The 21,425-nt window shown below is 47.3% G+C and overlaps 1 protein-coding gene across 2 annotated transcripts in view; it reads left to right on the top strand.

The window, feature by feature from the left end:
* Positions 1-21,425, top strand: part of DISC1 (DISC1 scaffold protein) — a 368,262-nt gene that overhangs the window by 33,490 nt on the left and 313,347 nt on the right. For both annotated transcript variants that reach the window (XM_082638731.1, XM_082638730.1), the window contains exon 2: positions 20,141-21,123. In XM_082638731.1, coding sequence (XP_082494857.1) covers positions 20,141-21,123 — 983 coding nt within the window. The remainder of the gene's footprint in view (positions 1-20,140; positions 21,124-21,425) is intronic.

Here is a 21,425-nt window from a genome sequence, read left to right as displayed (position 1 = left end):
TTGTAGATTATTTATTTTATACATAGTAGTTTGTACCTCTTAAACTCCTACCCCTGTCTTGCCCCTCCTTCCTCCCTCTTCCACTAGTGACCACTAGTTTTTTCTCTGTATCTGTTTCTTTTTGTTATATTCACTAGTTTGTTTATTTTTTTAGATTCCATGTATAAATTATGCATAGTATTTGTCTTTCTCTGACTTATTTCACTTAGCATAATACCCCCCAAGTTCATCCATGTTGTTGTAAGTGGCAAAATTTCATTCTTTTTTATGGCTGAATAGGATTCCATTGTATATAGGTACCACATCGTCTTTATCCATTAGTCTGTTGATGGATACTTAGGTTGCTTCCACATCTTGGAAATTGTAAATAATGCTGCTCTGAACACCGGGGTGCCTGTATCTTTTCAAATTAACGTTTTTGTTTTTTTCAGATAGATACCCAGTATGGGAATTGCTGGGTCATATGGTAGTTCTACTTTTAGTTTTTTGAGAAGGCTCTATACTGTTTTCCATAGTGGCTGAACCAATTTACATTCCCACCAACAGTGTTTGAGGGTTCCCTTTTCTCCACATCCTCACCACCATTTGTTATTTGTGTTCTTTTTTTTTTTTTTTTTTTTTTTTTTGCGGTACGCGGGCCTCTCACTGTTGTGGCCTCTCCTGTTGTGGAGCACAGGCTCCAGACGCGCAGGCCCAGCAGCCATGGCTCACAGGCCCAGCCGCTCCGCGGCATGTGGGATCTTCCCGGACCGGGGCACGAACCCGTGTCCCCTGCATCAGCAGGCGGACTCTCAACCACTGCGCCACCAAGGAAGCCCTATTTGTGTTCTTTTTGATGATAACCATTCTAATAGGTGTAAGGTGATATCTCACTGTGGTTTTAATTAGCATTTCTCTGATGATTAATAGTGTTGAGCATCCTTTCATGTGCCTGTTGACCATCTGTATGTCTTCTTTGGAAAAAATGTCTGTTCAGGTCTTATGCCTGTTTTTTAATTGGATTGTTTATTTTTTTGATGTTGAGTTGCATGAGCTGTTTATATATTTTGGATATTAACTCCTTATCAGTCATATCATTTGCAAATATCTTCTCCCATTCAGTATGTTGTCTTTTCATATTGTTGTTGGTTTCCTTTGCTGTGCAAAAGCTTTTAAGTTTACTTAGGTCCTGTTTGTTTATTTTTGTTTTATTTCCATTTCTCTAGGAGGTGGGTCAAAAGGGATCTTGCTGTGATTTATGTCATAGAGTGTTCTGCCTAGGTTTTCCTCTAAGAGTTTTATAGTGTCTGGCCTTACCTTTAGGTCTTTAATCCATTTTGAGTTTATTTTTGTGTATGGTGTTAGGAAGTATTCTAATTTCATTCTTTTTCATGTATCTGCCCAGTTTTCCCAGCACCACTTATTGAAGGGCTGTCTTTTCTCCATTGTATCTTCTTGCCTCCTTTATCAAAGGTAAGGTGACCATATGTGCATGTGTTTATCTCTGGGCTTTCTATCCTGTTCCATTTATCTATATTTCTTTTTTTGTGCCAGCACCATACTGTCTTGATTACTGTAGCTTTGTAGTATAGTCTGAAGTCAGGGAGCCCGATTCCTCCAGCTCCATTTTTCTTTCTCAAGATTGCTTTGGCCATTCAGGGTCTTTTGTGTTTCTATACAAATTGTGAAATTTTTTTTTTTTTTTTTTTTTTTTTTGCGGGCCTCTCACTGTTGTGGCCTCTCCTGTTGCGGAGCACAGGCTCCGGATGCACAGGCTCAGCGGCCATGGCTCACGGGCCCAGCTGCTCCGCAGCATGTGGGATCCTCCCAGACCGGGGCACGAACCCGCGTCCCCTGCATTGGCAGGCGGACTCTCAACCACTGCACCACCAGGGAAGCCCTAAATTGTGAAATTTTTTGTTCTAGTTCTGTGAAAATTGCCATTGGTAGTTTGATAGGGATTGCATTGAATCTGTAGATTGCTTTGAGTAGTATAGTCATTTTCACAATGTTGATTCTTCCAATCCAAGAGCATGGCATATCTCTCCATCTGTTTGTATCGTCTTTAATTTCTTTCATCAGTGTTTTATAGTTTTCTGCATACAGGTCTTTTGTCTCCTTAGGTAGGTTTATTCCTAGGTATTTTATTCTTTTTGTTGCAGTCGTAAATGGAGTGTTTCCTTAATTTCTCTTTCAGATTTTTCATCATTAGTGTATAGGAATGGCAGAGATTTCTGTGCATTAATTTTGTATCCTGCTACTTTACCAAATTCATTGATTAGCTCTAGTAGTTTTCTGGTAGCATCTTTAGGATTCTCTATGTATAGTATCATGTCATCTGCAAACAGTGACAGTTTTGCTTCTTCTTTTCTAGTTTGTATTCTTTTTTTTTTTTTTTTTTTTTTTTTTTTTTTGCGGTATGCGGGCCTCTCACTGTTGTGGCCTCCCCCGTTGCGGAGCACAGGCTCCGGATGCGCAGGCCCAGCGGCCATGGCTCACGGGCCCAGCCGCTCCGCGGCATATGGGATCCTCCCAGACCGGGGCACGAACCCGTATCCCCTGCATCGGCAGGCGGACTCTCAACCACTGCGCCACCAGGGAGGCCCGTTTGTATTCTTTTTATTTATTTTTCTTCTCTGATTGTCATGGCTAAAACTTCCAAAACTATATTGAATAGTAGTGTGAAAGTGGGCAACCTTGTCTTGCTCCTGATCTTAGAGGAAATGCATTCAGTTTTTCACCATTGAGAATGAAGTTGGCTGTGGGTTTGTCATATATGGCCTTTATTATGTTGAGGTAGTTTCCCTCTATGCCTGCTTTCTGGAGAGTTTTATCATAAATGAGTGTTGACTTTTGTTGAAAGATTTTTCTGCATCTATTGAGATTATCATATGGTTTTTACCCTCCAATTTGTTAATATGGTGTATCACATTGATTGCTTTGCATATATTGAAGAATCCTTGCATTCCTGGGATATGTTTAGTAGCATATTGTTTAGCCTCCATGTGTTTGTGTTTTTTGCAGTTTTTTTTTCTTGTAGTTGATTTCTAGTCTCATAACATTGTGGTTGGAAAAGATGCTTGATGTGATTTCAATTTCCTTATATTTACCAAGGCTTGTTTTGTGACCAGCATGTGATCTACCCTGGGGAATATTCCATGTGTACCTGAAAAGAATGTGTATTCTGCTGCTTTGGGATGGAATGTTTTCTATATATTTAAGTCCATCTGGTCTAATGTATATTTTAAGGCTGGTGTTTCCTTACTGATTTTCTGTCTGGATGATCTGACCATTCATGTAAGTGGGGTGTTAAAGTCTCCTACTACTACTGTGTTACTGTTGATTTCTCCCTGTATGTCCATTAATATTTGCTTCATGTATTAAGATGCTCCTATGTACATGTATATTTACAATTGTTATATCTTCTTCTTGGATTGATCCCTTGATCATTATGTAATGTCTTTCTTTGTCTCTTGTAACAGTCTTTATTCTAAAGTCTATTTTGTCTGACATAAGTATTGCAACCCTGGCTTTCTTTTGATTTCCATTTGCATGAAATTTTCATTCCATTTCCATTCCTTCACTGTGTGTCTGTGTGTGTCTTTAGATCTGAAGTGAGTGTCTTGTAGGCAGCATACACACAAGTCTTGTTTTTGTATCCATTCAGCAACTCTGTGTCTTTTGATTGCAGCATTTAGTCCATTTACATTAAAGGTAATTATTGATATGTATGGGGTTGTTTTTGTAGATATTTTTTGCTCCTTTCTTCTTTTGTTCTCTTATGATTTGATAGCTATCTTTAGTGTTATGTTTGTATTCCTCTTTCTTTTTTGTGTAAGTATTATAGATTTTTGGTTTGTGGTTACCATGATTTTTATATTATACATATATATAATTATATATATATATATATATATATAATTGTTTTAAGTTCCTGATCTCTTAATTTCAAATGCTTTTTAACAACTTTGCATTTGTACTCTCCTCCGTCATGGTTACTTTTAAAAAAAAATATCTTTATTGGGGTATAATTGCTTTATAATAGTGTGTTAGTTTCTGCTAAGGTTACTGTTTTTAATATCATGTTTTACATTGAATAGTTTTTTGTATCCCTTAACTGCTTATTGTGGATATGGATGATTTTACTACTTTTGTCTTTTAACCTTCCTACTAGCTTTGTGTGTGAATGATTTCATACCTTTACTGTATGTTTGCCTTTACTGATGAGCTTTTTCCTTTTGTAATGTTCATGTTTCTAGTTGTGACCTTTTCTTTTTAACTTAGAGAAGTTCCTTTAACATTTCTTGTAAAGCTGGTTTGGTGGTGCTGAAGTGTTTTAGCGTTTGCTTGTCTGTAAAGCTTTTGATCTCTCCATCAGATCTGAATGAGAGCCTTGCTGGGTAGAGTATTTTGGGTTGTAGATTTTTCCCTTTCATCACTTTAAATATATCATGCCACTTCCTTCTGGTCTGCAGAGCTTCTGCTGAAAAATCAGCTGATAGCTTTATGGGAGTTCCCTTGTATATTTGTTGCTTTTCCCTTGCTGCTTTTAATATTCTCTCTTTATGTTTAATTTTTACCATTTAAAGTACAGTGTGTCTTAGTGTGTTCCTCTTTGGGGTTCATCCTGAATGGAAGTCTCTGTGCTTCCTGGACTTGGGTGACTTTTTCTTTTCCCAGGTTAAGGAAGTTTTCAGATATTATGTCTTCAAATATTTTCTCAGGTCCTTTCTCTCTCTCTTCTCCTTCTGGGACTTCTGTAATGTGAATGTTAGTGTGCCTGATGTTGTCCCAGAGTTCTCTTAAACTGTCCTCATTTCTTTTCATTCTTTTTTCTTTTTTTCTGTTCAGCCTCAGTAATTCCCACTACTCTGTCTTCCAGCTCACTGATCCGTTCTTCTGTGCCTTTTAGTATACTGTTGATTCCTTCTAGTGTATTTTTCATTTCAGTTATTGTATTCTTGATTTCTGCTTGGTTGTTCTTTATACTTTGACTCTGTTAAAAACTTCTAACTTCTCACTCTGTGAATCCATTCTTCTCCCAAGTTCTTTGATCATCTTTACGATCATTACCCTGAACTCTTGGGTAGATTGCCTATCTCCACTTCACTTCATGCTTCTTCTGGGCATTTATCTTTTGTGGAACATGTTCCTCTGTTGTCTTATTTTCCCTAACTTGCCATTTTTATTTTTGCGTATCTGGTAGGTTGGTTACATTTCCCAACCTTGGAGAAGTGGCCTGCTGTAGGAGATATCCCATGTGTCCCAGCAGCACACTCCCCTATTGTCACCCAAGTTGTATGCTCTAGAGGTTCCCTGTATGAGGGCTGCTTGGGTCCCTCTGTTGTGGGGAGCTATGTGGGTGGTCTGGCAGGCTTGGTTGGCCCCCAATCTGGTTGGTTGCCAGGCCCTGCCTCGTGTGGAGGTGGCAGGCCACTGGTTGGCAGGGGCCAGTCATGGGGTGGCTGACTGCCAAACCCTGGGGGCCAGGGCCAGTGCTGGCTCACTGATGGGCAGAGTCAGGGTCCTGGAGACTCTGGGGCTGTTGTCCCTTCATTGGTGGGTGAAGCCAGGTCCTGGGGTTGGTGCTGGTCTGCTGGTAGGCAGAGCTAGTCTTGAGTCTGATCGCAGGGCCCAGGGGTCCCTGAGGTGGTGTTGGATTGCTGGTGTTTGGGGGCCAGTTACTGCACAGTTGGGTGCAGGGTCTGGGGTGTCATGCTAGTGGGCAGGGCCAGGGCCCAGCCTGTTCCAGTGTAGGATCTGGCCTGCCGATGGGTGGGCTGTTTCTGCAGGCTCTGGGACTGGGGTTTTCTTGCATCTGGTATCTGCCCCTGGTGGGTAAGGCTGCTCTGGAGACTAGAGCAGGCTTCCTGGGGCTGGTGGGTGCCTGCTCACTGGTGGGTGGGGCTGGGTCCTAGGCCTTCTGGTGGACAGGGCCATGTCCAGAGGGGTCTGTGGGCTCAGGGAGTCTTAAGGCAGCCTGTCTGCTGGTAAGCAGGGCTGTGTCCCCACCCAGTTAGTTGCTTGACCTCAGGCACCCCAGCACTGGCGCCTACAGGCTGTTGGGCCAGGCCAGGGCTGGGTCCTGGGGCTAATAGCTGGAGGGAGGATTCCACAGTGGCCCTTGCCAGCCCAGTGTCCACGTGGTAGAATGAGCTCCCCCAAACACCTGCCACCGGTGTCTATGTCCCCAGGGTGAGCTGCAGTTGCCTCCTGCCTCTCCAGGAGGCTCTCTGAGATCAGCAGGTAGGTCTGACCCAGGCTCCCCTCAATTCACGGCTTCTGCCCTGGGATTCAGAGCATGCGAGATTTTGTGTGAACCCTTTAAGAGCGGAGTCTCTATTCCCTCAGTCCTCTGGGACTCGGGAAGGTATGCCCTGCTGGCCTTTCAAAGCCAAATGCTCTGGGGACTCATCTTTCTGGTGCAAGATCCTCAGGCTTGGCAGCCTGACGTGGGGCTCAGACCCCTCACTCCTTTGGGAGAACCTCTGCAGTTGTAATTATTCTCCAGCTTGTGTGTCGCCCACCTGGGGGGACCTGACTATATCGCAAGTCCGCCCTTCCATAGCTGTCTTGTCGTGGTTCCTTCTTTACGTCTTTAGTTGTGGAAGAGCTTTTCTGGTAGGTTCTGGTCTTTTTCATCGATGGTTGTCCTGTAAGTAGCTGTGATTCTGGTGTGCCCGTGAGAGAAGGTGAGCTCAGCGTCCTTCTACTTCGCCATCTTGGCTGATCTCTCTCTACTGTCTTTTTTAAAAAAGAAATTTATTTATTTTACTTATTTATTTTTGGCTGCATTGGGTCTTCGTTGCTGCACGCAGGCTTTCTCTAGTTGCAGCGAGCGGGGGCTACTCTTCGTTGCGGTGCGCGGGCTTCTCATTGCGGTGGCTTCTCTTGTTGCAGAGCACGGGCTCTAGGTGCGTGGCTTCAGTAGTTGTGGCACGTGGGCTCAGTAGTTGTGGCTCGTGGGCTCTAGAGCGCAGGCTCAGTAGTTGTGGTGTGTGGGCTTAGTTGCTCCATGGCATGTGGGATCTTCCTGGACCGGGGCTCGAACCCATGTCCCCTACATTGGCAGGCGGATTCTTAACCACTGCACCACCAGGGAAGTCCCGGACATGATTTACTGTTAATAAACCCATGTAGCCCTCTCCACTAGTAAGTGCTCACAAACAACCCTGTTACTGTTCTTCGGCAGCTCATCTGGTGTCTGTGTGCTGCTCATTGATCTGAAATCACTGGGCTTCAATTTGCAGGAACGATCTGTTTCCCTTTTTAGAGCCCAGCAGGATGCTTGTGTGTTTCCAGTCTGTCGACCTTTTCCTGTTCTCCCAAATTTCTCAAAGAACACCTCAGCCATTGCCCGATCTCATTTTCACGTTCCTTTAATAAGTGAATTAAAGCCAATTTATTACCCAGGATTGCCTCATTTATTTCAAGATAGGCTGTGTACAGAGGAAGCTCTATTCCCTTCGCGAGAGTTAACTCAAGTTTTAAAACCCATTCTAGAGAAAAACAGACTCATCTAGTTTGTTTTTGCTATTAAACATGTTTTTTTGAAAAAGGAATCGGCCTTTTGATATTGCTGGAAGTTGAGAAAAATAGCCTAAAGACCAAAAAGGTAAAGAAAGAGAGAGAGGGAGACAAAACACTTGATTCTGAGTGTTAAGAAAAAAGTGTGAAATGTCATTCTTTCCCTTAACCGTTCCCTAGAGGAAAATGAGAAGATTTTTAAAGCAATGGATGGTTGAGGCGTGTACGTGGCAAGGATTTCTGTAGCTCTAGGAGAAAATATAGATCAACTAAAACCTTCAGGAGTTTCTTGTATTTGTCAGAAATTGCTTACAGTTTGTCTGGTATTTTTCTGATAGTTTGGAAATCTCCGTGGACTTCTATGCTTTTATGGTCACCCATTTATTTTCTCTTTCCGAATAGGGTAGACCCTATTAGGAAGATAGGAAGAGGAAAAAAAAAACCCCACAAAACTAACTCTGAAGCAGACTGCTGGATAACATTGAATAACTCTATCCAGGAAAATTGTAAGGTGTTATTAGAATACAGTGATGACTTAGGTGCCCAGAAGAACTTGGGGAAAGAAGCTAATTTTCTGAGCCCATATCACCGCTTATCATAAGCTCTGATGGGCTTTTGAAAATACCCGTTAGTGATTTTATCATATCCTTAGAACAGTCCTTCAAGGTATGGGGGTTATGCCCATTTTATACACAAGTAAACTGAGGCACAGAAGGGCTAAGTAACTTTCTTGGATCCCTCAGATGGGAGCCAACAGAATCCAGCTCTTGTCTGTGGTGCCAGACCCTCTCTCTGAGTCTTGAACTGGTGATCTCATATCTGACAGATGAGATTAAGTCCTCTCTGGAAGTAACGCAGGGCTTGTCTGTAGGCACTGTGCCCTCAAGGTGACTTGACTACAGTCTCAGGAAGGCAGGACTGGAATACAAAACTGACATCTCACACACTGTATGGGTCTAATCTGAAGAAAGATGCTAGGGCTTCCCACTTGCAAGCAGGAGATTGTTAACACTCCCCAGGGGAGAAAACCGAGCTCAGAGAAGGTTTGCTTTGACAAGCCAAGGAGCTCTGAGGGGCAGAGGTAGGTTCAGACTCTCTTGAGAAGGTCATTCTGCTTCCTTCAAGTCCTGTCACCCCTGGGATGCTGAGCCTTAGTTTCTTTTCTAGAGATGGTTGATTGTAGAGCCCGGTCCCTGTGGGTGGCTTGAATTCTCACGTGCGCCCGCCGGGACATTGCATCCCTCGACGCACACGCACCTCCCTGGGAAGCCTGGACTGCAGGACTGATTTCCCCTGGTGACCTAGCTCAGTGCTGGCCTGGGCCCGGCTGTGATATCTGAGTGTGTCATCACCATACTGTGAATGCCAGCCCTCAGGGGAGCGGCCAGCATCTCTAGCTCTTTGCCTTCTCTGGCAGATGGTCCTGATCTGAGAGTTTATATGATACCCTTCTGATAGTAGTGGCTGGTGAAGACACTAGCATCTCATCTTCATAAAAAAAAAATCACTAAATGTGCCACTTTGAGAACAAAAGCTTTCAAAAGGCATTTAGTGAGGATGTTTAGTTGCTTTCCACAGTGTGGAAACATATTGATATAACCAAAGTGCACTTCAGATATGTAAGCATCAAAGCATCCGTGGAGAATTATTCTTAACAGTAAAATGTATTGCTTTGTTCAAGATGATTCCAGAGTGAAGAGGCACTATAAAGGCAAGAAGAGACAAGATTTCTGTATAATTAGTTTGCGCCGTATGAATGGAGATGGGTACTTGAAGACAGTTTGCTCCCTTAAACATCCTAAGTGTTCCCCACTGTCATCTTCCAGAAAGTAGGACTGTTTCAACAAACCCCTTCTTTGTAGGTGGTGCAAAGGTTAACTCCAGTCCAGCCTATGCCTAGTTTTCATCAACTCAGAACACTAATGGTGTTTGAATCAATCAGAAAGATTTGAGCTTTCTGGATGGAGAGATGGCCTCTTAAAACTTGGAAGCTATATATAGTATCTCAATCTGAAGTGAGACCGGAAAAGTTTTACGAAGGAAGAATCCTCAAGTGTAGACAAAAGACAATCATATTCTGTTATAAAGTGTTTCCTTACATCTGAGACCAGTTAAGTGACAGGTCACCCTCAGTACCCACCCCCATGCTCATAGCTGCTTAGAGCATCTTTATAACCTAGGAATTATTTAATGCCAGTTTCTGTCTTATTTCTTCACACCAGTGCACCAAGATCCGATATTGGAATGTAGAACCCCCCCACCCCAAATTTCCTCTTGTTTTCTAGTAGGATCATAGAGCAGACATTTGCAATGCGATAATTGTATCATTTTTAAGGTCAGGCATTTAAAGTGGCACAAACCTTTGATGTGGGCTTAAATTCTGAGTATTATAAAAATTTAGTGCCAAGTAGGGACTTCCTTGAAAGACAGTCTAGTCCCTAGGGTACTACTTATGTGTGAAGTACTGACAACTTAAGATCATTTTTTAATAAACACATCTCAAATTCGGCATGCAAAGCGGGGCATTTAGAAGGCTTTGAAAATAAGCCCATGCATAAAATATACGGCATTAAAAAGGTAACTGTGAACTTCACAGATGACTAGCCTGAGCAAAGCTCTCTTTTGTTAGGGTGGATGTGAGAGCTTGCAGCTCTTTGCTGCAAAAATAAGAGCAGAAACTTAAGTTGTTTTGAAATAACAGCTACAGAGAGGGCTCCTTCTGGTTCATCCATATTTTATTAGGGCAGCAGTTAAAAAATTCATTAGAGACACCCATCTGTAGCTAACAGCACTCTTGAGGGAGTTCAGGTGGTGATCAGATTTTGAGTAGCACTTTACATGGAAAGAAAAAGACAATCGTTTATGAGAATTAATAGTACCGCGGAAAGAGGCTGCTCAGTTTCAGCAAGCCCTTTCACGGCGTTTATGAGCCTGTAACTGCTAAATTCCTCAACTACCTGTTTCAAGTGGAGGAAGGAGATCCAGGGGTAAACAGGAAAGAAAACAACTCAGGAAATTGGATCAGAGAGTTGGGCAGGTATTGGCCAACAACAGAGCATGGGTTGAGTGTCCAGAGACACCACACTGGATGCCGTGTGTGTGTGTGTGTGTGCCGTGTGTGTGTATGCTGTGTGTGTGTATGCTGTGTGTGTGTGTGTATGTGTGTGTGGGGGCATGTTGGCCCCCAGGAGCCTCCTCAGTACAGAAAACAGCTTACAGTCAGAGCTGGGGCCGCTCGGGTTTAGCTTTGCCTTGAACTCTGCCTACAGGTGGCCATGTCCAGGCGCCTTGGTTTTAGGATGATATTCCTGTCTTTGCTCTATGCCTGAATTGCAAATAAAGATGGTTTTTGAGTGGTTCCTCTGTGCCAGGCACGGGAGACAAGTTCATAACCTGCTCCGCCCTCCCAGCAATGCCATGGGGTAGCGTCCCAGGTGACACAGCAGACAGTGCAAGCAGCAGAGAGGGAAGTAAGCCAACAACGCTCACTCAGAAGTGGAAGAGCTAACTTTTAAACTCAGGTAATCTGTCTCCAGAGCCCATACCGTTTCCTACTGCAAAATACAGGTCCATGAATCGTGTGTGTGTGTGTGCGTATGTGCTTTTTAAATAAACTTTGTATTTTGGAATACTTATAGATTTATAGAAAAGTTGCAAAGATAATACAGAGTTCCCTTCATCCAGCTTCCCCATGCTAAAAGCTTTATGTATATGATTTTATATATATATAAAATCATGGTAGTGTCATGGTAGGGCCATTCAAACTAAAAAATTATCATTGGTACAATGAACTAAACTACAGATTTTATTCGAGTTTCACCCACCAATCTCCTTTTGTTGTTCCTGTATCCAATCCGGGATCCCACACTGCATGTTGCATGTGTGGGTTGTGACCCTTAAACACCAAAGTGGGCTGAGTGTTGAGCCACGTTTGGGCCCAGAGTCAGGAGACTGCAGGCTGGGGAAGTGAGACATTGCCCGGCAGCCGCCGGCCTCCCGCCTCTTCCGCATGGGCGGTCACGTCGTGGGACCCAGGGCTCCCATTGTCTGATCGAAAACGGAAACCCTGTGTGGGGAGAAGATTTAGAACAGACATATGGGGACAAGTTTTACATACAGAGCAGACTTTGTTCACGTGTAGCAGTCGGCAGCTATAGCCACATTTCAAGAAACAAAAGAGGAAGATTCTGCAGAGAGACACGGTCTGCAGTTCTGTGAATGTTGTTTGTGATGGGCTTGAAATCCAAGTGTGCTAGGAGGTTACACAGGACTCCCCCCTAAAGCAGAGGCTCCGAGCCCTGCTGCCAGTGGAGTCATCAGGGGAGCGTCCCCAGGACCCAGGTCTGAGTCCCCCTCCCCACCTGTGTGATATCATCCGCCTGGGGTGTGGCCTGGACATTCCACAGGAATGTTTAAAAGATGACATTTAAAAGTGGCTCTAATGTGCAGCCTTGTTTGGGAACCACGGATCCAAAGTTTCAGCGTTTCAGCTGCAGAGCTAAAGCCGAGGATGGTGGTGACGGTGAGCAGGGCTGGACACAGGGGCTGCGTGTCCCTCACCCAACACCTCCTGGAATCACCAATGGCTTCCTTGGGTCCCTTCTGGTTCTTTCTTTCCCGAGCCCTCCTCTTCTTCCAGAATTCCTCCCTAGATGGCGTTGTCCACTCTCCTGCCTATTCTGCTCGCACACGGGGAGCTTCCAACCCTCTTCTCTCCAGCGCAGGGCCCTGCCTCATCCCGCCTCCACCTGGAAGCCCTCTGGGCCTGCACACAGCCTTCTGGTCCCTCTTCCCCAGTGGCCTCGCCCTGCCTGCTCCCAGCCGTTGTGACCTCCTTCTTCACGCTGTCATACCTCCGTTCCTGAGTACTTGCTGTTCGTTCCACCTGCCATGGCCTCATCCTCCTTTTTGGCTTCTGTAGCCTCATCCTTTCAGTTCACCTCCAGGGGCACCTCCTCCCTGAGCCTTCCCCCGCCTCCTGTGTGGGGTTGCTCACAGCCTGGTCTGTGTCTGCTTCTGGGTATTTCTGCCTTCGTGCAGGGACCGCAGCTTTGAAAAACTGGCATAGAATATCTCACAGTTATAAAACGTATATATGTGTCTGCTGTATAATTATACATAGGCTTGCATATACCGTTGGAGAATGGTAACACAGTCAGCACCCGTGTAACCACCACCCAGCTTGAGAAGCGGAATATTACCCTCCCGCATCCTGTCCCCCTCCCCCGACCAGTTTATGCTGTTGTTTATCATACTTTTGCTTTTCTTCATACTTTTAGCACATCGTTGTGTCCTGTGTTCCAAGCAGAAGAGTCTGTTCAGTTTCATTGACTCAGGGCTGACACTGTAGCCAATTAAATCTCAATTCAGCCCTTCCAACGGCAAGACTCTTACAAGTGATGTCAGCAGCCCCGGAGTCAAAGCTCCTGGTCTTTGGGTGACCAGGAGGCTGACGGGAGAACAGACAGAGCTTTGCTCTTACAGGGGCCCCGAGCCTGCACACCTGTTGGCGTGTGTACCTGCAGTGCACGTGGCTTGGAAGATGATGGTGATGCTAGATCAGGGTAAAGGGGCTCTGCTCGCCCAGGGCAGGTGATGAGTAATCATGTCTGGGGAACAGCCTGCCTTTCAAGGGGATGGAGGGTGTCAGCTTGTGAATTGGAGATGTCGGCAAGCCCGATGCATGATTCTGTGGCGGTTACCGGCTGGTTTGGGGGGCAGATTTGGAAGGGAGGGGGCGGGGAGGACTTCTCCCTTGTGTGACATTCCCTGTCTCTGCTTATATATCTATATTCCTATAAATATTTGTGTATGTATGCACACACTTGCATGTGTCTTTTTATTACACTCAGGCATGTGTGCACCCACGAGTGCGCACGCACACACACACACACACACACACACACACACACCCTGGTCCTACCTGCGCATAGACGGTGCTGTTGAAAACATACTTCCTGTTGGACTTCTAGTTTTAGCCCTGACTGAGGCTTAGGTTCTTGAGGATGGGGCTGGCTTGTGTTGGGTATGGGGATGTTTTATATGGATATGAGTGTAACAGTGGAAGATGACAAGGAAAAAGAAAGACATTGCAGACCTAAGGGATGTTTTCAAAAATGTAGGCATCTGGGTTACTAGTTAGGATGCTTCTGGAAGGGGTTCTTTGTAGAAGGATTGATATTATCACTCATTTGGCCCTGAAGTATTTCTGTATCTAAATGTTTGTCGGGGGAGGGTGCTGGAGGGTAGGCGTGTGCCTATAACGCTCAGAAGACAGTGGGCTCCTTGCTTGTTGTCACATAAGAGACCTGGGATGGATGTGGTGTGTGGAGCAGAGAAGGACACAGATGTCAGGAGGGCACCTCTCCTCTGTGTGTGCTGCAGGCTTGTTTTTGCCCTTGGTTTGGTGCCTCCTGACTGCTCTCCTTGTGTCCTTTCTTGCTCCCGTCTGGTCTGTTGTCCACAGAGGGATATCTCTTAAAATATGCACATGGGATCCTGTCCCTCTCCAAAGGCCTCCCATCGCTCTTGGGGCAAAGACCCAGTCCCGATGCAGCCCACAGGCACTGCAGTGTCTGGCTCCATCCTGTCCCCTGCCCGTCACCAGTGTCCCCCACCTGTCCCTCCAGCCCTGTTCCTTCCTGTCTCAGACTGGTCCCAGCAGCCTCCCCCGGGACCTCCCTATACCTCCCGCTCACCTGTCAGGTCTCAACCAAATGCCACTCCAAGACCCCGCTTGACAAAGCCAGGGGCCCTGTCCCCTGTGGCTGGCCACCACCTATCTGTCCATCATCCTCCCCATCCGTGTTCATCCGTGTGGTTGCGTGATTGCCACCTGCCCCCTGCCCTGCCCCCAGGATGGCCAGCCTCAGGAGGGCAGGACCCCTGTGATCACTCACCGTGCTTCCTCTAGGACAGGGTGTGGGTCCTCTGAGAGGCAGATGCCGAGAGGGGGTGAGACATGGGAGAGGTTTTTTGTTTTTATCTAATTAATTAATTAATTAATTGTTTTTGGCTGTGCTTCCCCGCAGCATGTGGGATCTTAGTTCCCTGACCTGGGATCGAACCCGTGCCCCCTGCAGTGAAAGCACAGAGTCTCAACCACTGGACCGCCAGGGAAGTTCCAGAGACCTGGGAGAGGTTGAGGAAGATGCCACTGAAGGATAAGGGAGGGGGCAGGAGAGCCTGCCGAGGACCCCGGGATAGAAGGAAGGAGGTCTCACAAGCAAGAAAGTTCTGGTCCGGCTCACAGGGAGCTCTCGGGCCCACGTTGGTTGTCAGAGTCATCCTGACCCCCCAGGCATGGTCCGTGTTCACCCCATCCTTCCCTTCAACCCGAGGAGGTGAGTTTGGGGTGGCCCATACATTGGGGAACACTCTGGGCTCAGGGAGTCCTCTGCTTTGCTGAAGGTCAGAGAAATGTCAGGTTAATCACTGAGCCAACTAGGTGACCCACTCGTTTAACTTCAGATTGAATTCTCCTTCCTCTGTGGTTGGGTAGCCATTCCATCCGCGACAAGTTTTGTGCACGACTTACATCCCCTGCTCGATCATAAGCAGTCTGGGGGCGGGGGCGGTGTCCTGCCCTTGTCTGCACCCCCATCCAGCATCCCGTGTTCAACAAGGACCGGTTTTGTTGATGTGGATCGCACAGTTAAAAGGGAACCGTGGTGAAACTTGATTTATTTCGCACCTGCACTTGTCTTGCTCACGAGATGCTTATTACAGTGACCTGAAGGCACTTCCGAGTCCCCAGGTGCTCTCTGAACTATCCGAGAAAGATGAACTTGTGCTCAGTTGCTCAGTCAGGTGTTTGTGCTTAGTGTATCTGATTGGGTTCTGGTTCTTGGAAAACAAGTTAATCCACAGTTTCTTTATGACTCAGAACCTTTGGTTCATCTGAACGTTTTATAAAAGTGTATGCCCCGACCATGACAAACAGGATTGAAATTCCTTCCATGCAAACAATAAATTCATTCATGTTTCCACTGTACATTTATACCCAGTTCACATTTTGTAAAGTGTTTGTGTGTTTGCTTTTCTCTAACTATTTTATGCGTCCTCAGCAGCGGCCTCCAGGCCCCTGTGTTTACCCTTCCCAAGGCAGATGTGCTTTCCGCACGGAGCCTTAGAGTCACTGAGGGACTTGCCCAAGCCCACGTGAGTATTTTGTGTAGATTTTAACTTTAGGGCTTGGTTTTAAGATCTTCTGAGTAAATTCACGAGTATCATTTTTTTTTAATTGCATGTTTGAGATTTCCTATTCAAAAATGAGTATGATCTGACTGACGTATATTGATGCCTTCTCTGTATACTAGGATTTTCGGGGGGAATTGTAAGGACTTCAGGAAGCTTATAAGTAGCATAAGTTGGGAACAATTTCTATACAGCAGAGAAGACAACTGACAGTGCTGGATGTAAATAAATTGGGGAGAGGAGTGGTGTGGCCTCGTGGTGAAGGCCTGGGAGCTGGGTGATCTGGACGAAGTAGTTGATAGCCAAGGGGCTGGAGGATGGGAGGGATTTGGAGGGATGGAGGGAGAACATTAGAGGCAGGGCAGACAAGATTCTTGCTGACCTGGCTGGTAACATTGGCTTTCTCCAATTTTTCCCATAAGTTATGTAAGTAGGCGCTCCTGGGTACCTTATCCAGACTGTATATGGAAGCCCTTTGACATCTGGGTTGAGTCGAAGCCCCTGTCTTTCACTTCCCTTCAGTCTCAGAGCTCACTGGGCTGGATGGGGGTGGAGTGGGGATCCCACATAAAAAGGGACCTGCAGGTCTGTGCGATGGGGAGGAAGTAAAACACCTGCGCTCCCGTCCCTAGAACCTGTTATGGAGCGTGGGCTGCACGGGATGGAGAAGGCTGCCTGAAGCTTTGTCTCCACCCCAGCCTTTCTGGGGCCAGATGGGCAGAATGGAGCCATCTCTGGGTTTGACAAAGAACAAAGGGCATGGCTGGTTTCTGGGCCTTCCCTCGTCTTGCCATGATTGACTTCCTGTACCCTCGAATCTCTGTTCCCAGAGCTGACTGCAGCAAGGTGTCAGGAAGGAATCTTCCTCTCAAGTTCTGAATGCATCATAACTCTTTCTCAAATGCCGGGTGTGAAGGCAGGGCTTGGATTTCAGGTCAGATTGCAGGCAGGATATATAAGTAATAATTGGTTTCTGGCCAGAGGGACATCATAAACTTCCTCAAAAAATAAAAATTAAAAAAAAGTGGAAAGGGGAACTTTGGTTATGGGGAACTGGGGTTTTCCCTAGAGATTTCAGAGCAGCTGTGTGCCCCATCTGGGTTTCTTCTAATCGTTCTAGCTCTTTCCAGAGGTGCCCTCCGGATCCGACTCTGTCAGCTCCTCCGCCCTCTCTGGAGGGTGAGGATTGATAGTGTGTGACAGTCTTTGTTTCTGAGGCCACCTTCTGGAAGGCTCACACCCGGAGTGGGGCACGTCTGGCGCACAGGTGGGTTCAGAGGCTGGGCCACCCCCATTCCCGACCACTGCCTCTCACTGTGGCCTGACAGCATCTTACCAGAAACTCCTCCCACCCCCAGGAACCTGGGATCCCCTTGGGGAACTGCTTGGCATGGCAGCTGGACCTGGCCTGGGGAGACTTCGGACCCTTATTTGAGTGGCTTTACGAAGGGCTACTCAGGCCCAGGGGCCCAGAGGCCTTTGAAAAGAAATGAAATTTCAAGCAAATTATTTTCCACTTAGCATTGCTTTTTAACTTCAGAAGAGTTATTTGGGTGATTGGACTTGTATAAAAAAATTAGTTAAAAGTCTCTTTAAGCCAAAAGACAATATAGATGTCACAGGACTTCGTTCTCAAGATATGAAATTGCTGGATTATTTTCCTTTGGTAACTGTAGCCAGAATTCAGTGTTCTCTCTACTGCCTTTTGGATTCCTTGTTCTTGAAAAACTGTTTTGCCGGTTCTACAGGCAGAGGGGAGTTCGTCCTTCTAGGCCTCCCTTCGCCCTGTCCTGAGCCCCTGCAGCTCTGTGCTGACTGCCCCATTGGTGCAGGCGCGAGAGCCCTGAGGGAAAGGACGGGTCTCCTTGGGACCAGAGAGCATGGTGACGCCATTTGGTCTATTTAATTTTTTTTTTATTGTGGTAAAATACATATAAAATAGAATTACCCTCTTAGCCATGTGTAAGTGTCCAGTTCAGTGGCATTAAGCACACTCACACAGTTGTGCAGCTGTCACCACCATCCATCCACAGAACCTTCTCATATCCCCAAATTGAAGCTCTGTCCCCACTGAGCACTAACTCCCCCTGCCCCTCCAGCCCACTGCCTGCCTCTGGCCCGTGGCAACCGTCTTTCTACTTTCTGTCTCTATGAATTTGACTCCTCTAGGGACCTCACATAAGTGGAATCAAACTATATTTGTTGTTTTGTGACTGGCTTATTTCACTTAGCATCTTGTCCTCAGGATTGAGGTTCACCCATGTTGTAGCCGGTGTCAGAATTTCCTTCCTTTATAAGGCTGAGTAATTTCCCACTATGGATAGACCATGCTTTCTCCATCCATTCATTGAGGGATACTTGGGTTGCTTCCATATTTGTCTATAGTGAATAATGCCACTAATGAACACAGGTGTACAAATATCTCTTTGAGACGTGATTTCAATTCTTTTGGGTATATACCAAGAAGTGGAATTGCCGGACCGTGTAGTAATTCTATTTTTAATTTTTTGAGGAATTTTCATACTCTTTTCAGCTCTACCATTTTATATTCCCACCTATAGTGCACATTGGTTTCAATTTTTCCATATCCTTATCAACACTTGTTATTTTCTCTGTGTGTGTGTGTGTGTGTGTGTGTGTTTAGTAGTAGCTAGTAGCCATCCTAGTGAGTGGTCCAATTTGGCCTATTAATGATCCCTCTGTACATTTCCTATACATTTTCCATATGTCCTTTTCTACTGATTCCGACTTTGCATAGAAGAAAAGAAAAATAAATGAAGAAAAAAGAAAATTCTTTCTTCTGACTTTTTGTCATTTCAAGTGGTCATCCTAAGTGATATACTTTGAGGCAAAGGGTACAGAAAGAGCGTGTGTTTGGGGCTCAGATGGGCCCCAGTCTGTCCGTCCATCCATGCATCCAGCCATGCATCCATCCATCCATCCATCCATCCATCTATCTGTCCATCCATCCATCCATCCATCCATCCATCCATCTATTCTACCTTCCCTCCATATATCCATGCATCCATTCATTCATTCACCATTTATCGAGCAACTTAAATGCAGGGCATGATCATAACACAGTGGTACCCTAGATGCTCAGTGCTGTTTGTTTACCATGACGAGGATGCTGGGAGCATCTGTGTTCTGGGAGGTGGGGAGAGATGCGTGGACCCGGCGGGGAGCTGTACTCCGCTTCTTGCCACAGGCTGTGTGTATGTACGGCTGTGCTTCATGCTGTCTGCTCCTGCTTTTACCCTTCCCATCCAGTCTCATTTGAGGTGCGGCAGGGCCCCAAAGTGAGAGCGCTGCGTGGGCTGAGTCAGGAGACTTTGGCCCTGGTCACTCGGTCACTTGCAGCTGTTTAATTTCTCTGAGCCTCAGTTTCCTTAATTATAAAAGGAAAGTTATAATTCCTGGTCTGCTTGATTCACATGACTTTGGTTGGGAGCAAAGGAAATAAATGTGGATGAAGACACATCATGAGTAATGGGGTGCTTTAAAATGTTGAAATAGTAACTAACACTTTAATCACACTTATTATGAGTGCCAGGCACTGTTCTGAGCTGCCTGCCTGTAGTAACTCATTTAGTTTAAGGCTCACAACCACCCTAGGAGAGAGGTACTGTGCATATTTCCATTTTACTGATAAGCAAACTGAGGCACAGAGAGGCTAAGTAACTTGTGGAAGGTCACACAGCCAGCAATGGCACAACCAGGTTTGAACCAGGCAATGAGGTGCCAGAGCCTATGCTCTCCAACTGCTGTAGCATCATGCCTCTGAGAGGTATCAGTGATTTTCGTTGTTTCTATCCCTCTCGCATAGCTGGGAAGGGAACACAGCCCCTGGTTTGGAGAACACAGCAAGCAGGGCCTCCTGTAATTCCCTGTGAGATGAATAGATGGGCATAGATTGTGTCTCTGCCAGCTTTCCACGGTCCGCAGGTGTGCAGGGACATGGGTAACTCAGATGATGAAACCACACGTACGTGTTCAGAGAAGCCAGATAGGTGACTGGATCTCATTTGGGGGAGCGCGCTGGCATTCGGCTTCAGATCGTTTGCCTTCCAGACCACTCCAGGGTGAAAGTGCTGATGCTCCTAAAAGACCACCAGGCAGGAATACTGGAGGCTCAGAGGAGCTGCCGACATTGTGCCTCCAATGTGCCCGCTGACGTGTCGGCATAAGTCACAGCAGTGCCAGCCCTTCTGCTCAGCAGAGGAGCTGGGATGCTGTGCTGAGTCTGCACGTCCCAGGCGGACGCTTCCCACGGATAATCAGAGTTTTCATACCAGGTTGGCCTGGGGACCACTGAGCCAGCATCTCTGACAGATGCCCCGAGGGATGACCTCTGAAGCCGGGGATGTTCTCCAAACGCAGTTCCAGCTGAGCCAGGGAGATGTGCGTGTTTACGGTGCTGTTTTCTCTTTCTTCCCAGGCAGCGAAGATCGCTTACCACCGGCAGCGTCTTTTCGGAGGAGGCGGCTGGCACGGAGGCCGGGCTACATGAGAAGCGCAGCTGGGGCCCGGATCGGGTTCCTCTCCCCGCCAGTGGGCGCCCTGTTCCGGGCCCAGGGAGGGGTGCACGGTGAGGAGTCCCACTGCGCTGAGTCCAGGGCCGGGCCATGTGGCCTTGACCCTGGAGGCCAGTGGCGAGGTCCCTCGGTCGGGAGCCCCGTTCCCAGGAGCACAGCAGCCTCGGCTCTGACCTCCGTGGGCCACCGAGGCCTGGCTGTGGTGGCCGTGAGAGGAAGCCCAGGGCTCTGTGGGACTCAGCCTAGGGCTGGCACCACCCTGCCCAAGAGGCTCCCCAGGCCGTGTGGCCCCGGGGACGCCGGGTGTCCGGGGGAGCTGCCATCCATGGACAGTCATGAGGCCCAAAGCCCTCGCCAGGAAGCAGCCTGGACCAAAGGCTGTATGTCCCCGGAGGATGTGAGGGGCACCAGCTGCGGCCTCGGAAGTGGCCCCAAGGCCCTCTCCACCCCTGCCGGCTCTCAGGATGTCTTCACCTCCAGCTTTAGTTTCATTCGCCTCTCCCTGTGTTCTGCTGGGGAACGGGGAGAAGCAGAAGGCTGCCCGCCATCCAGAGAGGCCGAGGACCCGCGTCGGAGCCCCGAGGAGACGGAGGCCAAGGCTACCAGCTTGGACGGACCCCACGAGCACCCTCGGGTCCTCTCCTCCCCCTTCGCTCTCAAGGCCCCTCAGGGCCTGGCAGATGCTGCCCAGACCTCGGGGGGCGGCCCCAGGCTGGAGTGTGAGACGCTTCCCTTGTTGGACACGGACGCCACCTCCTCCCGCGCCCCGGATCCCTCATGGTTTGAGGGCGGCAGCTCGGGGGACGCTCACCGTTGGGACCCTCTGCTTAGCAAATGCGAGCTGGCACTGTTGCACTGCCTTCAGGGCCAGCAGAGGCGGCTGGAGGTGGGTGTCTCCCCAGCCTGTGGGCTGGTGGTGGTCACGGCTCAGATTAGTTCTGGACGGAGGGCAGGAAACAGCACTTCTGGGCTTGCCCAGCTCCCCGCTGGCAGCTCCTTTGCCGGCTGGCTGCAAAAAGATGTTGCCTCACTGCTGTCTCTTCTCTTTCAGCTTGAATTCGAATCTGTTCTCATTTTCTCTGTCCCTTAGATGCTCAGGTTTGTTGCTGTTGGGCTGCAGGTCCTCTGCAGTTTCTGGCCTGAGCGATGCGGGGTTAGCTCAGCTGAGCTTTGCTTTGAAACAGGGGG

This window comes from Mesoplodon mirus, assembly GCF_964341445.2.
Source record: "Mesoplodon mirus genome assembly, chromosome: 2".
NCBI lineage: Eukaryota > Metazoa > Chordata > Mammalia > Artiodactyla > Ziphiidae > Mesoplodon > Mesoplodon mirus.
This window is presented reverse-complemented; position numbering and strand designations above follow the sequence as displayed.